This window comes from Leopardus geoffroyi, chromosome A1 (genome assembly GCF_018350155.1).
Source record: "Leopardus geoffroyi isolate Oge1 chromosome A1, O.geoffroyi_Oge1_pat1.0, whole genome shotgun sequence".
Taxonomy (NCBI): Eukaryota; Metazoa; Chordata; class Mammalia; order Carnivora; family Felidae; genus Leopardus; species Leopardus geoffroyi.
Window position 1 is genome coordinate 122592178 of NC_059326.1, and position 23128 is coordinate 122615305.

Genomic DNA, 23128 nt, shown 5'->3' on the forward strand with positions numbered 1-23128 from the left:
GCAGCTGAAGCTGCCGACATCCCAAACACATGCAATCAGCCACTAGTGACCTTTTATTCACTCGTCAGGGGCTAAGAAGTCACTATTCATCACCCATCTTACACGTGGGAAACTCCCATACCTGGACTTCATCACACAAAGCGACAGACATAATGTCTGTGAGACGCCCACTCCCCCTACTATCCATATCGCTAATATTTTATTTTGCAGGACTCAGAATATAACATGGACATGTCTTTAAGATTCACACTGATTAAGAAAGGATTTGGGGATTTACCTCTCCAGCTGAATAACTGTGGAGTACACTCCAACCTGTGTTATCTTTAGAGAGATTAGGGATCAGAAGTAAACATTTCCCTTACATTCCTTTTCTCAGAGTCCCCTGAGTTGGGTCAGTCAGAAGCAGTCTTTGGAAAAAAGGTTCTGGGATTGCTATCTGGTATTCACAGAGACTCTCACCTTCCACAATACTTGCTCATATACACCGTGTGCACATGTGCCTAGGAAAGGCGGGCTGAACACAAACCCTCAAATGTGCAGCGGCCATAAGGTATTGCAGTAAGAGGAGTCTCCCAGAAGATGCTGGAAAGCAGAGCACCTGCCCCTCCTCCATCCCTCAGCCCCCCTGCAACTCACCTCCTCTGGTCTGCTCAGCACATGGCCTTCCGGACCAGTTATCCCCATTTCCAACATCCGGGTTTGCTCCTACAATGAGATAAGAACACAGACCAGTTTTGAGATAAGCTCCACTGAGGTCTAGAAAAGCTGTGCTGGTGTATTTTAATCTGAAGAAGTGTTCAAGGGAACAAAAAGAATAAAATGCGTATGTTGAATACATTTGTTAATGCTCTATCTGGAATTGCGAAATAGGGTCAAGTCTTAAATAAGAGGAGAAAAAAATCATTTAAGGGTGGCTTTTTTAAATTAAAAGGATGGCAGTCTGTTAGAGGATCATTTTTTTTTTCTACATGACACATCAAAAGTCACACCAGCTCACTTACTGCTGACAGTTTCATGCTGTGTCTCCCAAGGTCTGGTACACCTACCACCTACATCAGAATCCCCTGGGTTGCCTTTCCTGGCTGAGCAGCTCTGTGGTCCTCTCCAAGTCAAAATACAGAGGCTAAATTCTAGGAATGTGCACTGTAACAAAGCCCCAAGGCTATTTTGTGGTTTGAATTTATGGCTGAAGTAAATGGACTCAGAATTAAACCAGACAAAATAATGCCTCCAAACAGCATTAACTGAGTTACTCTTTGGGTCAGATTCTATTTAATTAGGTTGTTTTGTGGCAGAACTGCCCACCCCTCACAGCTAATGGCTAAATTCTTCAGACTTCTGGCCAGCTTTCTGGAAGAAGCAGGTGGCTGGGCAGTGAGCACACACGTGGGCTAATTGGAACTGGCAGAAATCCTAAGCTTCCATATCTGCAGTTTGGCTGGCCTTTGCTCCCAAAATGCTAAGGCCAATTCCAATGAAACCCTGCCCTGGCAGGGAGGGAGAGGGAGGACAGAGAGTGAAGGGAACGAAACCTTGTTTCACTTTGAAACTATGAGATGTTTAGAAGGGAAGGGATTCTTTCTTTCTGGAAAAGAAAATCTAGTTTTTCTTGGTTTTGTTTTGTTTTGTTTTGTTTTGTTTTGTTTTGTTTTGAGTAATATAAATTTTGCTTAAGGTGTAGGAAGAAAGACACATATCGTATATTCCAAGCTGCTGTGAGCAGTGAAATGGTCACAGTGTCCAGCTATGCAGGATTAGAACAAAGGCCAGAGGCTGATTTTTACAGCCAAGTTCACTTTTCATTCTTACTGTTCCATTTATGGAGCCTTAGACCGAATACGATTTCTTCTGAACGCTGGTGAGTTTCCACCCTGCTTGGCCTCCTCAAGTCACACAAAGGTTGAGGTGTCCAACCAAAGCTTCTCCTGTCTCCTGTCTCATAGGACGCTCATGTTCAAGAGGGCTGGGATGGCGCATGGGAGGAAGCTTGCTTCAGAGGTGGTTTCTGAGCACATTCAAATCATCAGGGGAACTTGTTCAAATTATGCTTGCTTGAAGTTTACTACTGACCCCCTAAATCAGAATCTCTGGAAGTTGGAGAATCTCAGGAATCCCTAAGCTCCACAGGTGATTTCAATGCACTACTCATGCTGGGAAGTCCATTCTTTTTTTTTTTTTTTTTTAACATTTATTTATTTTTTGAGAGACAGAGACAGAGTGCAAGCAGAGAAGGGGCAGAGAGAGAGGGAGTCCCGGAATCCAAAGTAGGCTCCAGGCTCTGAGCTGTCAGCACAGAGCCTGACGTGGGGTTCACACTGACGAACCTGAGCCGAAGTCGGAGGCTTAACCGACTGAGCCACCCAGGTGTCCCTGAGAAGTCCCATTCTTAAAGGCCATGGTGTTCCTAGAGCTGGGAGGTTAGGAAAGGCATGCAAAGACCCAGTGAAGCCAGCTTACCTGGGTGCAGGAGCAGTGGGCTCCTTGGGGCACTGATTATTGCTGTAATCACATCACAGTTTGGGGCAGGATACAATTTTGGTTTACTCCATGAGGAAAGGGACCCTGTCATTTTCATCTTCCCTCCCCAAGGCTTGGCACATAGTAGGTGCTCAATAAATACTGTCAGATGATGAGCTCAAGATGCTGTGCTCTCAGAATGCCCTGCCAGCCTGAAACTGTTGAAAATGTCCATCGTGGGTATCCTTGAGGGAGATTTCTTCTCGCTCTTTGGTGACATTTGCCTAAAACCGAGTACAGCAGCTGCCTTCATTTAGACAACGTGATAAAATCTTTCGGCTCCACCTCCATGTAATAAACACACGCAAGAAACTCATCCAAGTGGAAAAACGCTCTTATTCTTTCCCTGACTGAGAACAGATCTTTCACAAGGTAGGGAAGAGTGGGGGCGGGGGGAACCAGAAATACATCTGTGCTGTGGAGCCACAAGAGGAAGCTGGACAAGGGGCTTAGCAATGGCAACCTGTCTGCCTCCACAGGGCTTAGAAGGAAGTAGCAGGGAGTTTGGTTTCTAGGGCATCTGGAGGGAGGGCTGGGGCCTCTGGCTGCTGCACTAAAAACGTGGAGAACGAGGAGGAGTAACAGCCCTAACACGACCAGGATGCCTCCCACAGGCACTGGACCCTCTTTGGAAAATGATTTCATTATCTCTGGGTGTGTGGGGGACGTGGGAGAAGGCTGTCAGGGACCTGACTAATTAATCTCGTAGGTCAGCAAGAGGAAACGACACGTTCAGCTCACCTCCTCCACTGGTGAGACAACATCCAGCATCTGCAATGGTAACAGCTGGAGCCCGGCTCTGTGGGGACGCTGCCTCGCGGAGGGCCTGCAGCCGGACTGGGGGAGCAAAGGGCCCAGGACACACCAACTCTGGGGGAGGATGCCCACTGAGCCACCCTTTGAGCTAAGATTTTCTTCCAGCTACTGGCTGTGATACCTGGGCCCGTGACTTGATCCTCTGAGCCCAATATGCTCATCTACAAAACCAGGCAGATAGCAGCCATCTTTCAAGGGTGCAGGGCAGATCAAGTGAAAATGTGCTAGAGCACTTCCCAGTGCCTACTGTAGTCAGTGTTCGCCAGAGGGTACCTGCCGCTGGAGGCCAGTGGGGCTGAGACAAGAGTCGGCCCCACACTGTTCCCACACCCCTGCTGACCACATTCACCAACTCTTGGGCAACTCTAAGGAATGCGTCTGTTGGGGGCTCACCTCAGTAGCCTCGTGCCTGGCACAAAATGCACAGGAAATACTCTTTGAAAGAATGAGTAATGGATTTTTCTGTGAAGGTTATTAAATGGACCGAGAGAGCTCCCACTCTTCTGGCTGCCTCCTCCTAGTGAGGGCCAATCTTGAATGCTTCTGAGATCAACAAAACCCTGGCTAAGAGACATCTGTGCATCCAGCCCATTAAGCGACCCAGGAGATGGAGAGAGTGCTTTCTGCTTCCTCACAAATGATCACTTAGGGCCTTGGGGCCTCACTTTCCTCACTCCTGCGTCGGGTTTCTCAGCCCAACTTCTAGGAAACCAGTGGGGCATCTGATCCCCACAGACCTATGTTCTTTATTATCTAAAGCCGTGAGTTCCGCAGTCCTGGATGAGATTTCTGAGACGTGCTGCCTTACGGTTTTTCTCTGGGGCAGAGAATGTCACGTAGCTTGGACTCACTTCGAAAAGAGAATCAGCCATGCTCTCCCACTTAAATGGTCCAATTTGAAAACCTCTCCCGCGATGCCTTTTCTGATTCCCCAGTATGGCCAGACGGCTCCCTGTTTTAGAGTGGCCTCCCCTTTCTCCCTCAACTTGTCTTCATTCCACCTTTTTCCCTCCTCCTAGATTGGGAGGTTGTTGGGGCAGGTTCTGTTTTTAGCACAGCGTTTATGAGCGTGCCTTGCACACATTAAGAGCTCAAGCAATACTGAAGGAATGAGGAGAGAGATGGGCTGAAGACCAGAGCTCGTGCAGACAGCGTGCTCCGGGGAGGTGCACAACATCACCTGGGCAATGATATCCCCGTTCTCAGCATGAACTTGCGCAATGGCTCCCAGCTCTCCCAGACAGGTGAAGATCTCGTACAGCTGCAAGAGAAAGGACTCGTTGTCACCTTCACGAGGCACGGATGCTTCCAGCAACTTCACACAAGGGTCACTCACTAGAGCCATAAATAAACCAAATGAGGAGAACCAGAGGAAACCAGCGATTAGAGCGAGAAATACAGACTAAAATATGCATGACCAAAGAGTGCGAGTCCAAAGGAACTCTAGGAAACCGTCTATACAAAGAACATGTCATGTCTCCTCGGCAGACAGGGTGAACGTGTAACAAAGTGCTGTCGAGACTTTAACTCTGCCTCCAGCACACGTTTTTAATGGTATAATTTCCCATTTTACTGAGACAGACCTTCACTATTCTTCTCCACAAGTGCTCCCGAAAGCTGCTACAGCCTGGCCAGGAGTTAAAGCGAAAGCTGAAACCCCTATTTCTTAACCCATCAAGGCAGACCTCCCTTCACCTCCCAACCAGGAGGCATGGGAACTAACTTCTTGCATTTCCTCTGAAAACGTGAGATTCGTCTAAAACCAACACAGGCCACGAGAATGCCTTCGGGAGAGTCACGGGCAAGCTATTACCCCAAAGAGCAGAAACCCCTCCTTAACCCCTCCTGTGTCTTGCGGGATATAGCACCTCACACTTGTGCTGAGCTCCTGCGGGGCTTAGGGCTTGTTTGGTAGACACAGATTTTGGCATACCCTTCCTCCCGTCCTTTGGAGAAAGCTGCTGCCAGTGGAAATTCTAGCTCCTGGTCTGCCCTGCCATGGGCACCCTGCCTGTTACCTTATTTATTCGCAGTGCCATGGACTGCGAGGGCTCTAAGAAGCACTCTGGCCCAGCAGTCTCCCACAGCGACCACAGTGACTAATGCTCAAAGAGCCAAGGTCATAGCAACAATAGGAAACCCATCCAGATACCCCAAACCACACAGCAATGGCTTGTTACCTCTGTGTTGGACACTTGATACAAATCCTTATAGGCCATGTAAACCATGAAGGAGTTAACCCCTGCAAGAGAGGGAAGGGAGGGAGAACAGGAGGAAGACAACATTAGCCCGAGCACTCTCTATCCTTTGCTCTCATCGCCCATGGGGCCCGACCGAGTGCATTATGGGCACCTGTCCAATATAAAGCAGATGCTTCCCATTCTCCATTCTCCCCGCACCTAGAAAAACAACAATGCCTACGTGGGGTCACAGCAGAACAGGCTCTTCTGTGCCTCTTTCTTGCCTTGCCCCCTAACCCCCATTCCCCTCCCCAGAGGGTCAGCAAGCTTGGCTGCTGCTCGAGGCAGTATTTTTCATTGAGAATCACTGTAGCACACGAGTCAGGCTCACACACTGTGGCTACACCACATACTAGCTCAGCGAGCTGGGAATACCTCGCCTCTTGGTTTCCTCACCTGTAAAATGGAAAATTTACAATAGCCTGCTTCATAAGGCAGCTGGAAACGTTAAATGAGCCAACACATACCGAACTCTTAGCACCAGACCTGGCACATACTTGAGCTTCATTAATGGAGCTCCTGGGATTGGGTTTATTTCACTGCTTAATGAATGCCTGCTCTACACGAAGCCTGTGCTGGCTATTGCCTCTAAGACAGCGACCATGGCCTCGGGAAACTACAGAGCTGATGGGCAGAGGTCAAGGTCCACCTTATGCTTAAATATCCAAGTTGTAAGCGTTGCTAGGAAAGAGCTATTTAATTTTTCACCCCAAAGTAAACCATTAATGTAGTAATTTATATAAATAGGTGTGGCTAGGGAACAGAGAATCATTTTGAGGAAAGGAGGATAATTTTGGTCTCCAACCATTAGGGCCATCTCAGCCCACATTGTTCCAGGCCAAAAGTGGGTTGTAATTTGAGAACTTCCCGACGCAGAGTGGTTCAGCTCAGGGCAGCTTTTCCCAACACTACCCTTCCCATAAGCCTCTTTGTCATCCGCGGAATGACCCGGGCCCTTTGGCAGAGAAGTGGGTGTTAAGGCCGTTCCATTTTCTACCCCACTGGAGATGCCCAGAGTGAGAGGCATCACAAGAAAGAAGGGGGTTACTTCCACATCCTGTATCAGGAAGGTCTGAGCAGAGCTTGGGGGCGGGGTGAGAGGGGAGATGGAAAGAAAAACCTCATCCTCTGGGAACCCATCCTCTCCCCTCCAACCCGGAGCACACTCTCTTCCACTGCACTCGGCATCTGCATTAAGGCAGCTCACTGGTAATAGGATCACTAGGTTAGTGTTATAACAGTGTATGTTACTATGCTAGCATTCATTAGTACTAATATTGTAATATAATTAGTATGAGGCTAATACTATTACAATAATATTCTGCACCTTGCAGCATTTATCCTGTTCCTCTTTACTGGCCTGCTTCCTTTTGCCCTGAACGTTCAAGGGAGACCATTCCTACACTTCCCTAAATCCCCCAGGCGATGTGATGATGCCCAGCATATTGCATGTCTATGTGCGTGTATGGGGGGCGGTGCGTGTATGTGAAATATCTGGTGATCAAGGACAAGGAAACATAAGTCATGTGCTCACTGAGGGGACACACACACACGTTTCCATGTCCTAAGCTCCTAGCCCGGGTACGAACGTATCTTCGCCCCCAGAAATGCCGCGGCCTTTTCTGAGGATGCCACTGTTTTAGAACAGTAGTGGTTTGATCTTTGCGGTGAAAGTTACAAAGGTCAAAAATTCCTGCTCTCATATTTAGTAGCTTTGTGACCTTCTGTAAGATGTTAGCCTCTCCTGGCCTCAGTTTCTTCCTCTGTAAAACAGGCAGGGCCGTGTGGAGGCGAAGGGCATAGACTTTGGGTATAGCTACTGCTTACTAGCTCTGTGAGCCTGGGCCACTTATTCTGAGCCTCAGGCTCTCCATCTGCAAAGTGAGGAGAAGAATCTTCTTTGTGGGGACCCTGGAGGGAGTAAGACGGCATACATAAACACAAGGTGCCTGGAACACAGCAATCGCCTTGCCCCTAGCACCTAGCTCAAGGCTCCAGACTCGAAGCAAGGAGAAGGGGGGAGGGGCGCACAGGAGCTCACCTTTGTCCTTGATGAGGTTCTGCACCTCCTGCTTGACACTGTCATTCCAGTGGGTGATGTCCACGTGCAAGGCATAGTCACAGCAGCTCTTCCCATCTGCCCACTCTCGCCACTTCTCGTAGGCCTCGGTTAGGCTGGCCTCGGGCTCAGGCACCACATGGTCAACTGAACGACAGAGGCCCCAGATGGGTAACTCACGGACCCAGCTGTTGCTCCCCTCTGAACAGGCCTGCTCCCACGTGCTTAGCTAGGGCTGCAAAGCCTCCACTTCCTGAGCGTGGAATTAACCTTAGAAAGTGTTCTCAGGCAGTCTCCAGATGGCTGATCATTGAACTGTCACTTACCCATGTTGCTCTTGGACAAACTACTAGCCTCTCTAAACCTCGGTTTTTTTATCCTTGAAATGGGTGCTCAGGGAGATGGAGGATGGAGTGTCATAGTGCCTTCCTTCTAATTGTGTTATATGATTCAAAGGGAAAATGCATGAAAAGTATCTCACCTGATGCCTGGCACATAGTAAGTGCTCAATAAATGTCAATGAATGTCCACCATGTGCCATTATTGCCAGTATTACAGGAAGTCACTGCTAGTGAAGAAAGTCAGACTCCCTTCTACGGGTGGAAGGAGGGACTTCAAATTGATGTCAGGTAAGAAGACAGTGACATCCTCGTGCTCACCACCATAGGAAAGAGCCAGTATCAGGTACGTGAACTTGAAGCTCCGCCCACAGATCTTATTTCCACACAAACATTTTGCCAAGAATAAGTTTTCTTTTGGAGCGCCTAGGTGGCTCAGTCACTTGAGCGTCTGAATCTTGATTTCGGCTCAGGTCATAATCCCAGGGTCGTGGGATCGAGCCCCGTGTCGGTCTCCATGCTGAGCTTAGAGACTGCTTAAGGTTCTCTCTCTCTTTCTCTCTCTCTCCCTCTCCCCCTCTGCCCACTGTGCCCTCTCTCTCTCTAAAAATTAAAAAAGAAGTGTTCTTTGAGGCCCAAATCTACTCCTACAATGTGTGCGACCTTGGACAGCAGTTTTAAAAATAATGACATTCACCCCTAATGAGGATAACACAAAAGTGACACTCATAGCTCCCTTGGGGCAGTTGGGGGAAGTGCAAATTGCTACAACATTCCTGAGAACAATTTTGATATATACATCAAAAATCTGAGATTTTTCATACCTTAACTCAGTAATTATTCCTGGGCCTAAGAACTATTCCTAATAAAACATGGCTGTCTGCAAAATCTGAGCACTATAGATGTTTGCCACTGCAAATATTATTTAAATGTTTATAAAAGTGAAAAATTGGAAATCACCAAAATCTTTAACAATAGAGAAGTTCAGCTAAATAATAAACATACCTTCCTAAAATGGATGATTAGGCACCTATTTTAAATGCTCCAGTGGAATAAAATTAAATGAATGGAAAGACACTCATGACATGGTTATTTAGTGAAACGGTGGATTAAAACACCACTAAAACACTGTAGGTCTATTAGGGTCTATTTTTGTTAAATAGGAAGAAAACTACAGCCACACTCTGACAGTGATGTGAGCTTTATAGGTTTGCTTTTCCTGCTGCATATCTACAGTTTTTAAATTATCTACAAAGAACACGTACAGTTTTGTGTCTCTCTGTATGGTTTTCTCTCAACACCCACAACTCTGACTTTCCTCCCCTCCCTCCCTCACATTGAGGACCAAGCACAACACATGTTCCCAGGACAGTGAACAGGTCCAACGCCTTGCCCGATGGCAGAAAGCCAAACCAACATCTCTGGTGTCCTCAGCCTCCTACCACAGGCAGCCCACGTGTGCTTATCAGAAAGCAAACGCGAGGAGCTGCATTACTGAGGTGTGCACCGGGGCCTCTGTGGGCAGGCGGCTGCAGGGAAGGCAGCTGGCTTCCTCCCTTCAGCTGGAGAAAAGCTTTGGTCTCCCTGAATTGCACCTTTTATGGCCTTGAGGCAGTTTTCCTGGGCTTCCACACCCAACTAGCTGAAGCTCAACCCGGCTGGTGCTCCCATCAAAAGGAGGCAAAAGACAATGAATAAACTCTACAGCTCAGGCTGTTCTGTGTTCTTGGATGGATGTATACGGTGTTAAAATAAACAGTGCTCTTGCTGACCAAGTTTAGGGCCGAGCCTGGGATGGGACCCACTTCCCTGGGATTCCTTTGGGACAGGAAGGACTGCCCTGGAATGCTATGTGTTCAGTCATGCAATGGCATGCAACATCCTAGGTTTCTCTGGAATTGCAACTGTTCCCAGAAAAAAAAAAAAAAAAAAAAAAAGACAAAACAGAAACAAAAAACAAAGGAAACCACCCCCACAGCTTGCCTAATCTTAAGATACGAATTGGTCAAAACCCAGTGCAGACCAGATAACAGTAAATGGCAATGAACCCCCTGGTTTCTCCAGAACCACAGGTCTCCATTGTCTTTCCCTCTCTGGGATGCTTAGCCCTGTTCACACTGCTCTGCCTGTGCTCTCTGCCCCCTCCTGCCTCAAGCCCAAGTGGGAAGTTCTGAAATAACATGTTGCCCATCTCCGCACTTTTGCCCCTCAGACTTTTCCCAGTGTCTGGCCCAGAGAGAAGTGCTGATTCCCCACCCACTGCACACCCACACCCTGCTCTGAGGCAGACAAGAGAGGACAGCTGCCTTCATGGCCAGGAGCCTCATGAATCTCCTCTATCCAATTTCAGTGACCTGCCAGCATCCTCACTACCATCTGCTTTCCTCGGGTCCCATCAGGCAGATGGCCAATGCTCTGAATTGAGGGATGTGTACGAGCTATGGCCAGAGAGCAACAGGGGTTAACACGTTAGTTAAACAGGCACTCGTCGGGACCAGGAGTGCGGAGGATTGGGCAGCTTACTGATCATGGTGGTGCCCCCCGCTAAGGCAGCCTTCGTCCCTTGGAAGAAGTCATCCACTGTGGTCATTCCTTTGTATGGCATCTGGAAGTGAGTGTGGACATCGATGCCTCCCGGGATCACCATCTTCCCATTGGCCTCGATGGTCTTCACTCCTCCAGGGACAATCAGATTGTCTCCAATTTGCCTGGTGAGACAGTAAAGCAACTGACGATTTCAAAGAAGCAGCTCTGAAGACAAACACAGTACTGAGAGGATTTGAGACACTGTAACTTATATTTATCAGAGTGATCTTTGCAAGTGATTCACGAGCCTCACAATCTAGAAACCAAGCAAGACAGGCATACACTCAGAAAACAACTTCTACAGACTCAAAACAAGCTGATCTGCTTTTTGGTGGAGACATGCTTCTTGGCTTGTACTGCAACCCCAGCACTTGGCAGGGTCTGCAATATAGAATGTGAAACAAACATTTTATTATTTTTTTTTAATTTTCTTAATGTTTATTTATTTATTTTTGAGTGAGAAACAGTGTGTGAGCAGGGGAGGGGCAGAGAGAGAGGGAGACACAGAATCTGAGGCAGGCTCCAGGCTCTGAGCTGTCAGCACAGAGCCTGATGCAGGGCTCGAACCCACAAACGGCAAGATCATGAGCTGAGCTGAAGTCAGATGTCCAACCGAGTCACCCATGCACCCCATAAATATATATTTTTTTAAATAGAGGTGTTTTTGTTACCCCTTTCATTGTGTTCTTTATTTTAGTAACATTTGGAAAAACAAATAAGGAACCATTAGGAGAGACTGAAGGAGGTCATGAATCATTTAAAGAATACGTATGTGAAGTTAGCTATCCTCGAAGTGAGTCCACCCCATGCTCCTAACAAGAAGAATCTGAGTGGGTCATTTTACACCTCATTCTTCACTCCCAAGTCCACCCTTCCCCTTGGTAATTAATCTGTCAGTCACAGCCAAGGGCAGGTTCGAAAAGAGGAAGCCAAAGACACAGACACCCAGCTGGTGGGCAGGATCTTGGCAGAAGCTTCGAGGCCAGGAAGGTGATAAGGACAACCTCTACCAGACACACCTTTGCCCATGAAGCTTCAGCGAATCTCCGGGAAGAAGAATGGGGGACTCAGGTGGGAAGGAAGCTGATGAGTACTCTAGAGACACAGTACCTACACAAGGTAAGTAACTAAGACACCTACTCCTGGCAAAATGTTACCTTACAGACCATCCAGTGTTGCTTGGTTTACATGTGATTTCACACTGTTGATTTAAATGGCCAGTTCACCCAAAAAAAAAAAAAAAAAGAGGCACCTGGGTGCCTTAGTTGGCTGAGCGTCCGACTTTGGCTCAGCTCACAATCTCACAGTCCATGAGTCTGAGCCCCCCCATCGGGCTCTGTGCTGACAGCTCAGAGCCTGAAGCCTGCTTCGGATTCTGTGTCTCCCTCTCTCTCTCTACCCTTTGCCTGCTCGTGCTCTCTCTCTCTCTCTCTCTCTCTCTCTCTCTCTCTCTCAAAAATAAATAAACATTAAAAAAAAATTTTAATGACCAGTTAATTCTAGGTAGACTTAAGAGTCACAAGCCCTGACGTTATTAATACCCACATCCTACCTTGGGGAGACATGTACCTCACTACCAGTGGCATGAATACATTCCCCTTTTGTGCATAGCCAGCCAAGACAGACACTCTCTCGGGATAGTAAGAAGTCCACCACTGGCCTGCCAAAATCTAAGTTCTGCAACTAAAAAAAAGTATTCCTGACATCTCTAAGAGTTCAACTTCACCACATCCCCATCGGGCCATTCCAGAGACACCACAATTCAAAACACACTGTGGAAAAAATGTAGCCTCTGATTGTAACTCCATTATAGTCCAGATACTGGCCATTGTCTTCCCATTTTCCTCCCTCCCCGATTTCCCTCTGAGGCAAATTGAGAACAAAAGGCATGAAGAGTTAGCTGTCCAGCCCATGTGTGTATATATTCATGTTTCCACCAGTTTTGAGCACTTGTAATACCATGTCTGAATCAGAAATGCCTTCTTTCTTTTCTCCACTGAGTCACTCAAGGTCACATTAATCCTTGAAGGCTTGGCTTGTATCTCCCCACCTTGCTCAAATCCCTACTGACAGCCAGGTCTAATAATTAAGAGTGTAGGTGTGCCCTGGATGTAGACTGTCTGGGTTCACAATCCTGGCTCTGTTAGTTACTAGCTTTATGACCTTGGCCAAGATGCTTAACCTCACCATGTCTTGATTCCTTCATTTGTGAGATATAAAAAAAAACACTTCCTCCATAGGTTTGTCATGTAGATTAAGTGTTAATATGTGTTAAGCCCATAGCTTACTGCTAGGCACAGAAGTCAATAAGCATCAGCTATTATAGTCAATAACCATACTAATCCCATATAGCCCTCTCCCTGAATCTCATCTACTCTGTTACTTTAATACTTGTTACTGATATTATCAGGTAATGTTATGCCTTTTTCATAAATACAGATATCTCCCTCAGTTCCCCTAAAAGAATGTGGGGTTCCCAGGGGAAGATGTGGGTCTCAATTATATCCACCATAGCACGTGACATAGCACGTGTCCCATGCCTTAGACAACTGCCTTGCACACAGCAGGCTCTCCGTAAATACTCAGATAGGCAAACAGCTATGTAACAACCATAGGGAATTACTTCTGCTTTTATGCTCTGTGATTTCAGAATGTTTTTGAAGATCTATAAAATTTCAGGATTGGATGAAGAACATGTTAATCCACCCTTCACTCCACCCCCAACACACACCTCTGATGGTTACACCATTTCTAGGACATTCTTGGCAAGCAGCCTTCTAGGGTATTCTAACAGAGATGGCAAAGAGGATTTACATATTCAACTCCGGTAGTAGATGCCTGAGTCACTGTGTGAAGATGGGTTCTGAACCTGTATTTAAGGCTCAACTGTGAAAAGTTCTGTGATCAATTAGTGATGCCCGTCATGAGCTCTGGAATGAGGAAGCAACATTAGGTACTATGTTTATTTCCATCTCTGAAAATCTCTACATCAGGGAACCTGCTATCTCCAAAGAGAGCCAACTATATACAATAATTTTTTAGCAAGTGGCACCTAAGTGGCTCAGTTGATTGAGTGACCAACTCTTGATTTTGGCTCAGGTCAAGATCCCAGGGTCATGGGATCAAGCCCCATACTGGGTTCCATGCTGCTTAAGATTCTCTCTCTCTCTCTCTCTCTCTCTCTCCCTGTGCCCCTCCCCTGCTCATGCTTTCTTTTCTAAAATAAATAAAATGAAAAAAAATTTTTTTAACTTTTTTAGTAAGAGAAAAATATGAAATCACTTATATTTTAAAGAAATTATTATTTCACATTCGTTAGCTTGCCTACTATTTCCATCTGTCTTCTTTCTAATATGAAAAAGTGTCTTTGTCAGTAAGGCAACTAAACAAGAATATCTTCATTCATGCATTTGTTTATTCATTCATTCACTCATTCATTCATTCAATGTATTTGATGAATATGTTAATCATTAGCAAGTGAATTACTCCCTGTGTTTCTCTTTCTCCTCATCTGAGAAAAAGGTAGTAACAGTACTTACTTTGTGGTATTGCTGGCAGACTCAATGAAGTTAAGGCATGTCAACCATTTCACACAGTGCATGGCACATACTACATACTCAATAAAAGGTAGCTCTGTAGCCTCTACATGCTAAGTACTGGGTGAAATGCTCAGATACAGAGCTGAACAAGACGGGGTCCTTCCCCTTCAGGGCGCCGAACAGTGCCAGAAGTTCTGTGACTGATAAAAGCACAACAAGGTGTGTTGAGGCTCAGTGAAGGGACACGAGCCTAGATTTGGGGTCTCATAAGGAATACCCACCCACAGAAAGTTATACCTCGGCCAAGTTTTCAAAGATAAGGAAGAGATCCGCTATAACCAGAATCTTAAACTAGCCAAATAATGTAAAAATAAAACTGAGCAAGGCCAGGGGTGGCGAACAGGATGGCCTGTACCCACCAGTCTCAGACACTATCTTTTGTGTGTCTGGGGCATACCTTGCTTTACGTGAGGAAAGGCTTGTGTGTAGACCAAACCCCACTTTTTTCTTCCTGAAGTTCATTTGTTTATTTTGAGAGAGAGACAGGAACCAGTGGCAGAGGGGCAGAGAGAAAGGGGACAGAGGATCGTTCTGTAAGGTAAGTACACATCCCTAAAGTATCTATTTGAAAGTCTTATCTGAGATTTATGTCTTATCTGTGCTCCAGCCACCTAAGCTCTACCTAAGTCAAGGCTCAGTTTAAATGCCTCTCTGGCCCTGCAAACCATCCTCTGAAGGGACTTCTCCTCTTGGTGCACTTCTGTATCACTTATCCTCACTTGAACTCTGATACCAATTACATAAGGCCTTATATTTTTAGGGGGCTCTAATTTTTGTGCACAGTTTTCACTGAACTTAAGGACAGTGTCATATCTTCCGCTTCTCCAAGATGCACAGAGTGTCCGTCAATGTCACTTGCACAAAGGGGCCTACAGCATCATTTGGTTGACTGAATTCAGATTTTTCACTTCATTCATGGAATTCAAATAAACTAAAGCCAGTTCCCATTTTAAGAGATTATGTGCATCCAGAACAAAGGGTTAAAATAAAGACTCAGTTTTACGGGTGCTTGAGTGGTTCAGTCGGTTAAGTGTCTAACTCTTGATTTCGGCTCAGGTCATGATCGCACAGCTCGTGGGATAGAGCCCTATGTCAGGCTCTGTACTGACAGCACGGAGCCTGTTTGGGATTCTCTCTCTCCCTCTCTCTCTACCCCTCCTTTCCTCACTCTCTCTCTCTTCTCAAAATAAATAAATAAACAAACATTAATTTTTTTTAAATAAAGACTCATTTTTTAAGGAGAAGAAGAAACGAAACACAAAGAATCAAAGATCTAGTAAGCAAAAAAGAAGGAAGCTTCTTTCTGAGCCTCTAATAAAGAGAGGAAGTACAAAAAGATAAAGATAAGGCTCTATATACGTACTTTATTAATCCATCTTCCATGTAAATGTCAGCATAAAAGGACTGATCATCGTTGACAATTCTGCCACCCTTGATAAGAAGACGGTCACTCTAGAAAAGAAGGAAAACATAAGTCAGTCTCACAGCTAGGAATTAAGAAGTCACACCTTCCAACCCAAGTCACTATTCTAGAGGTCTAGGAGGAACACATTTACTTAAGACATCTGTGTGCTCAATGCACTCAGTGTTTGAACTGAGTATATTTGTTGGGGATCCAGTCTTTCATGTTTGCCTCTAATTCAAACTCCAGAGTTTCACCTCTTGCTTCTGCAACCTGCCACAGCCACATAGAAACAGAGCTGCTTGAGGAAAGACACTCTTTTATTATTTTCTCCGGCTCACTAAGCAGTAAATATTAGAGTGGTATGTAACATACACCTCAGTGCCTGGCACCTTGTTGGCACTCAACAATGATTCTCGAAAATAGAACTTAGGATCATGCATACAATGAAATAGCCTTTAAAAGTCTTTATGATGACATGAGGGTCATATCATATTACAATTCAGGATACATACACATGTATACACACACGCACATAAGGTTGTGGAATGTATAGGAAAAGCAGTGAAGGGAAAAAAGACAAAATACCTATGGTATTCTATAGTATTTAATCCAGGGTGGAGAAATTGTACAGGATGCTCATTTGCTTCATGAAACTCTCACGTTTTCTGAAATGGTTCTGTTGCCTTTATTATGAGAAAAAAATGCTTTTCTTATAATTAAAGTCTTTTTAAAAACTGTAACTTAGATGAAGTTTGGATAAGTGATCAAATTAGAAACAATGTAAATACACTCCAAGCTAATTAAAAAAAACACAAACATATATTTTATACATGTCAGGAGAGGGACAAATCAGTGTCAGCTTTTGAAATCACAGATGCCATTAAATGAGTGAATGGTGCTTAGACTGTGGCATGAGGGGTGGATGCGGCTTCAGTGGGCTCCAGGGGGAGAAGAGAAATCTCAGGAGCCTGGCTAAGTGGGACTACAGCTTGAAAGAAGAATGGCACATTGCATTTTTTAAGAATTCAACTCACAGACTTCAATTCTATCCATCCATCCATTATTCATCCATCCATCTATCTACCCATCTATCCATCTACCCATCTATCCATCTATCCATCCATCCATCCATCCATCCATCCATCCACCCATCCATCCATCCATCTATCCATCCATCCATCCATCCATCCATCCATCCATCTATCCATACACCCATCCATCCATCCATCCATCCATCAATCCATTATTCAGCCATCCATCCACATACCATCCATCCATCCACTCATCCAGCAAGCAGTTATCTAATATGATGACTAAATACATAAGGAGGCTGCAATTACTGAGTCACACCATGCCGTTGCTTTTATAAAATCTAAATGGGATATCTGACAATAAAGGAAAAAGAAAGTCAACAAAACAAATAAAACAATAAAAATTGTATTAAGTGTCACAAAACATAGGGGAGTGGGCTTGTTTTAAACAGAGGCTGAAAGAGGCTCTTGCAGGGAAGATCACCTAGATGGGGTGATGATGGAGAACTGCAGGCTGAGGGAACAGCATGTGCAGAAGCCCTGTAGTAGAAATAGGTTTTCTTTAAAAGCCTGAAAAAGATCAGTGTCAAGATAGGGAGCTTAGGGATCAAGGAGGAAAGCGGCAGAGATGAAGGTGGCAAGGCAGGTAACTGGCTTTCAAAAAGGACATACATTGTACAGGGAAGGAAGCCCCCAAAGACGCTGATTTCTAGCTTCGGAAAAAAAAAATGGTGTGAATAGGCCCAGAAAATGAGAATTGAGGCTAGGGCTGCACATGGGATATAGCAAAGTGCCCCTTCCAAGGTATTACAGGAGAGTAAGAAATTTCATCATGACAGACTGTCAGGGGAGAGGATCAGAAAGAGATATGGATCAATGAGGCACTTATAAAAATACCCACATATGCGGGGAAAATGTGCTAATGAAGTCAAATACAAATTCCTACCACACGTGGCCCACAAGCCCCTCCTGATTTGGCAGTTAGCCAATATACCCACTCTCATTTCTATCATGTATGGCCTCGTGTTTCACACCACGGCAAACCAAGAGACATGTAGTTCTTGTCATGTAGCAGGCTCTCTGGGCACTAAGACTTTACAAAGAAGTTCCCTCCACCTTCCCGTATGTATTCATGTAGTTTCTGACAACCACCCCCTCCTCTGTCAAGCCTCCAGTCAAAGGGTTTCTCCTGTAGGATGCATCACCTGACTTGCGAGCAAATTCCACCTGCTCCCCTTGCAATGCAGTTCAGACAACTTTGTTGTTCTACAATAGTTGCTTGACTGTTCAACTGTCTCCCAACCAGACCAAAGACACTATAGTCTTGGAACCATGCATCTTTTGATCTTTTCACCTTCATTCCTGGAGCCCATCCTAGACAGCTGTTAAATACTGGTAAAATGAACGGGTAAAGGGTGGGACACAGGAGGTCATATCATGTCATTATGATGGAAAGGCCATCTGAGTCAGAAAACGATGTGATGTGACCAGAAAACTGGACTATCATTTTTATAGTAATTGCAAAATTATGTGAGGCGGTCCCAGAGCTGTGCTTCCCAAACTAGGGTGCATATTAGAAAAATATATTCCCAGGGCCTGCTGCAGACCACCAGATCTGTACTTTATAAACTCCAGAAGTGGCTCGCACACAGCCATCAGCCAGCCCAACACCAAGTCAGAGAGGAACACCAGAAACCATTGTTCTGTGTGTTCCAGGCACAGTTCTGTGCATCTGGGAAGGCAGAAGAAGCTTCATAAAAACGGGACGTCTGGGTGGCTCAGTCAGTTAAGCGTCTGACTTCGGCTGAGGTCACAATCTCACGGTTTGTGAGTTCAAGCCCCGTGTCGGGCTCTGTGCTGACAGCGTGGAGCCTACTTGGGATTCTCTTCTCTCTCTCTCTCTCTCTCTCTGCCCCTCCCCAGCTCTCTCTATATCAAAAATTAATAAACATTAAAACAAATAGTCTTGGTAACTACAAGGTTCCCCTCTAACAGCTCAATGCTTTTCTGATGTTCTTTATCTTCCTAGCAAAGAATTGAAGTAAGTTGCTGTTTGGAAAGGGGCCAGCTACCACCCGTACTGAGCCCAGTTATGAAATATGACCATCCTCCTGCCTAGGGGAACATCCACCCTAGGGAACGATGGGCATGATCATTACTTCCTTCAACAAGCATCAGATGTTAGCAAAGGGGCGTGGTATCTCAGGCCCATGGTACATCAGGGGGATAGTAAGAGGTGATCCAAGTGGAATTAACATCATTGAGATGGCATCGCTGGAGACTCCTCAAATGCTAATTAGATAAACCTTCTCCGGCTCAATAATCCAGAATCTAAGTAAATAGAGCACAGAGATGAATTACAGGCCTTGTGTAGGTTTCAGAGATAGGACTAATAGGGCTCTTGCTCTATGGACTGCTTTAGTACTAATATTATTTGTTTTCATCATGCAGAGCAAAAATATCTAAACCTCAATTCACAGAGCTCAAACAAATGCTGCCCCTGGGGATCCTCAGCTTGTCCCCTACCTTTTATTAAAGTGTTAAATAAAACTACTTCATTCATTTAACTCTTGCCATGCATGTGGGACCTGCCACAAAGGGTAGCTTAGGCAAAGTGTCATCAGACGCAGGAAAATCTGAAAGGCAAGTCTTGGGTTTGGCGTTGAAGAACGGCATCACTACTGACCATCCCCAGGTCATAGAAAACCAAACCTCACTGGGTACAAAGCATGCTTGTCTGTGAGTTCACAACCCAGCTCTACAGATTAACACAAGCTAGGCCTGAAAAACAACAAGACAAACAAATCTGACATCTGTGATTAAAAGTCACCCTCGATGATGTTAGGACTGGTAAATGTGGTTGTGCGGGACTCTTCATTTTCTGTTCCCAGAGGCTGATGATGTCAAGCATCCATGAGGTGACACCAGAAGAGATAAAACGGTCTAGTCTGGACATCCACCAACGTTTCTCATGTAATGACACATACAAAGAATGATGGTATTTTGAGAGCACACTGGGATAATCTGGAGGGTATATGGAACCCAAAACAAAACTATTCAGAGCCTAAAATAACCGAGGACTCTGACTGCCTTGGGCCCTGCCCAGCTGCCAAGGGCTGGGTATGGTGAGCTCTTGAAGGCCAGTGGGGTGCAAGGCATAACAGCCGGCTAGGCTGGGTCTGCCTGGCTTCTCCTATCGCTAGGAGAATCAGGTAGACCAGTTAATGAGGTGTGTGATCTTGAGTTAGGACCTAACCCCTCAGAACTTCAGTTTTTATTAGCTCAGAGTGGATATTAAATACCTAGCTCACCTCACAGCACAGCTGCCAGGAATAAATGGGGGGGGTTGGGGGGTGGGAGTATGTGTCTGTGAGTGCATATACACCTATCAGATAGCCAACACACAGTAAACACTTCTACTAAATATTAACTATATTGATTCTGCTCATATTATTTACAGCATTTTTAAGTATTTTTAAATTTTTTTTTTCAACGTTTATTTATTTTGGGGACAGAGAGAGACAGAGCATGAACGGGGGAGGGGCAGAGAGAGAGGGAGACACAGAATCGGAAACAGGCGCCAGGCTCTGAGCCATCAGCCCAGAGCCCGACGCGGGGCTCGAACTCACGGACCGTGAGATAGTGACCTGGCTGAAGTCGGACACTTAACCGACTGCGCCACCCAGGCGCCCCAGTATTTTTAGAAGTCTAGAGGCACCTGGGTGGCTCAGCCCATTAAGCATCCGACTTCAGCTCCGGTCATGATCTCATGGTTTGTGACTTCGAGCCCCATGTCGGGCTTTGTGCTGACAGCTCAGAGCCTGGAGCCTGTTTCATATTCGGTCTCCTTCTCTCTCTGCCCCTCCCCTGCTCACTCTCTCTCTCTCTCTCTCTCTCTCTCTCTCAAAAGTAAATAAACATTAAAAAATAAATAAATAAAATAAAATATTTTTAAAAGTCTTAAATTAAGAAGTATATTGGAAAGGGATTGTTCCCATTTTCCAAATGGGGAGATACACTCTGCAGGCAGAGTTGATTAGTTCCTGTTGGAAGCAAATCCAGGTCTCCTACCTCTGGACACTGGACAGATTTCCACCTGAGGCCACTGAACCACTTATTCTGAAACCTTATGACAAGTGGTTCATCCTGACAGAGCTCTCCTCATTGTTTGATACTGAATCTGACTGTTCCAGTGCTAAAACATCTGACCAGATCTCTGTGGCAGGTAACTTCAGGAATTGAAGAACTTTTAAGCCATTACTTATAAAAGTAGTGCATTAAACCTGCCCATTACAGCCTGAGTGTGTAATTTTTTACATTTTGTATTACAGCAGCTTATTATAAAGGAGTCTCATATACAATCCAGGGTAGCACCAGCCCTTCAAGTTTAACAAAGACCATATTTTTTCCTTTGCTAATGTATGATAATGATTTAAAAAATCAGCCATAAAAAATTTGGAGTTTGTCAGAAAAAGGGAAGGAGGAGAAAGAGGGAGAGAAGGATGGAGAAGGAAGGAGAGAGAGAGGAGAAAATAAAGTCTGTAATAAGGGGTGTTGTTGAGAATGGCTGGACTCAGGGGAGCCTGGGTGGCTCAGTTGGTTGAGCATCCACTCTTGATTTCAGCTCAGGTTATGATCTCACAGTGTGTGAGTTTTAGCCCTGTGACGGGCTCTGCACTGGCAGCATAGAGTCCGCTTGGGATTCTCTCTCTCCCTCTCTCTCTGCCCCTCCCTTGTGTGCGCTCTCTCTCTCAAAATAAATAAACTTAAAAAAAAAAAAAAAAAAGAATGGATGGATGGATGGATTCAAACTAGAACAGAATGAAAGAACAGAATCTTGAACTCAAGCCTACTGGAGATGTGGGTTCCCATTTTAGGTTTTCTCGGCTAATCTTCAAGTTAAAAGAACTTAAATCACTACCTCTGTCTGTCTGAGGTAATGAGAATACGCCTCCCAGAGAAACCAGAGCCCTCTGTGGACTTCTTCCCCATGAATAAAGTCAGCCTGAGAACAGTACTTAAGACACATCTGTTCTATAATCTGCCGACATTCCAGCAGCTCAGAATAAAAACTATAATCCCAAGAACAGAAAAGGAGGATATAAAATGAAGACTGTCTTCCAAAATCAAATACTGGGTTACCTGTGTACAAATCACAAAGCACAGACTCTGACCCTCAGTGGGGACTCAAGATCCTTTTAAAGTCCAGAGGAAGGCGCAGGTGGTTATTCAAAATAAATTCCCATCTGGGTAATTAGATTTAACTCCCTAGAAACATTCCTACTCGTAAGAACACATGAGGATGGGTAGACTACGTGGATGAAAACTTGTTTTTCTTCCCCAAAGCGGCATCATTTAAAGAGAGAAAGGGCATTCTAAGGCAGTCCAGTTCACACAATATAGTATTCAGGAAAGCATACCAAATAGGCTCCAGGAGACCAGAGTTCCCATCCTGGTTCTGCAGGATTGGCTGAGACGCACAGACGCCTGGACAAATGACTTCACTTCTCTGGGCTTCAGTCACCTCAAAGGGGACAATGACACCTCTCTCTCAGGGTGCTAGCTAGGATTATGGGGACACTATATGTACAGGGCTGAACTCTTAAATGCTTAATGCATGTGAGCTGCCATCTTTAGTAGAACTGGCTACTGTAAAACCGCCCACTCACAAATACTCAGGAAGAAGTGAGCTAGCATTTTATTAATCAAAATATAACAGATCTTGCCATAAAGGGAATGCCAGAGACGCCAGTCTCCAGTCAACCCTCAGCAACTGTTCTCGGCTCCTGCCGCCAGCAGCCAAGCTCAGCCAAGACTTCTCCTTTTAAACTTCTCCCCCCGCCCAGAGGGCAAGTTCTCATGGCCCCTCCAGGTCATTCTTCCTCTGAAAATAAGCCTCCATGAGGATATAACAAACCACTTGCTCTTACGGCAAGGTCTTAAACCTGCCCCCAAACCCACTCTCCCTGCTCAATGTATGGATCTGTTTCCTGGATCCTCAATGACAAACGTGCCATTGAGACAGAGAGAAAGAGAAAGGTCCAGGAGAAAACAGACATACCGAAGAGTGACACAGTTTCATGATTCTGAGTCTGTATTGCAACTGAGCATAGTTTCATGGTGTCAGCTGCTCCAAACCTCTAGAGTGCTACAGACGAGTCTCACGTTCTTTCTCTCCTCACCCAAACGCATGCCCAGGTGTGCTAGACGGAGGTTAACCTGGGGCATTCCCTTCAAAACTGAGCCCACTAAGCAGAATTCATAACAAATGGGAAGCCCCATTTTCACTTTCTTTATTATGTTCACTTTGGCCCTGGAGGGACAGAACCCAAGGCAAGGAAAGGCAGGAACACAGAAGAAACAGTAGCCACGGAGAGTATTAACCCAGGGTAGGGTGGCCACTCAGTCCTGGGAACTAAGAACTTCAAAGCCAGCTATGTGCATTCTTCCCTCCCCAGAGCCATGTTAACCGTCTTAAAGATGTGATTATCAAAGGGCCAGACAAGTTATGTAGCCTGCCCTGGGTGAGAATGGAGA

General features: G+C 45.5%; 1 protein-coding gene across 2 annotated transcripts in view; it reads right to left on the reverse strand.

Annotated features, from left to right (window-relative positions):
- Positions 1-23128, reverse strand: part of DPYSL3 (dihydropyrimidinase like 3) — a 113953-nt gene that overhangs the window by 18467 nt on the left and 72358 nt on the right. For both annotated transcript variants that reach the window (XM_045493022.1, XM_045493030.1), the window contains exons 2-7: positions 15519-15607; positions 10494-10678; positions 7615-7779; positions 5514-5575; positions 4514-4594; positions 637-705 (exon numbers count right to left, since the gene is read on the reverse strand). In XM_045493022.1, coding sequence (XP_045348978.1) covers positions 637-705; positions 4514-4594; positions 5514-5575; positions 7615-7779; positions 10494-10678; positions 15519-15607 — 651 coding nt within the window. The remainder of the gene's footprint in view (positions 1-636; positions 706-4513; positions 4595-5513; positions 5576-7614; positions 7780-10493; positions 10679-15518; positions 15608-23128) is intronic.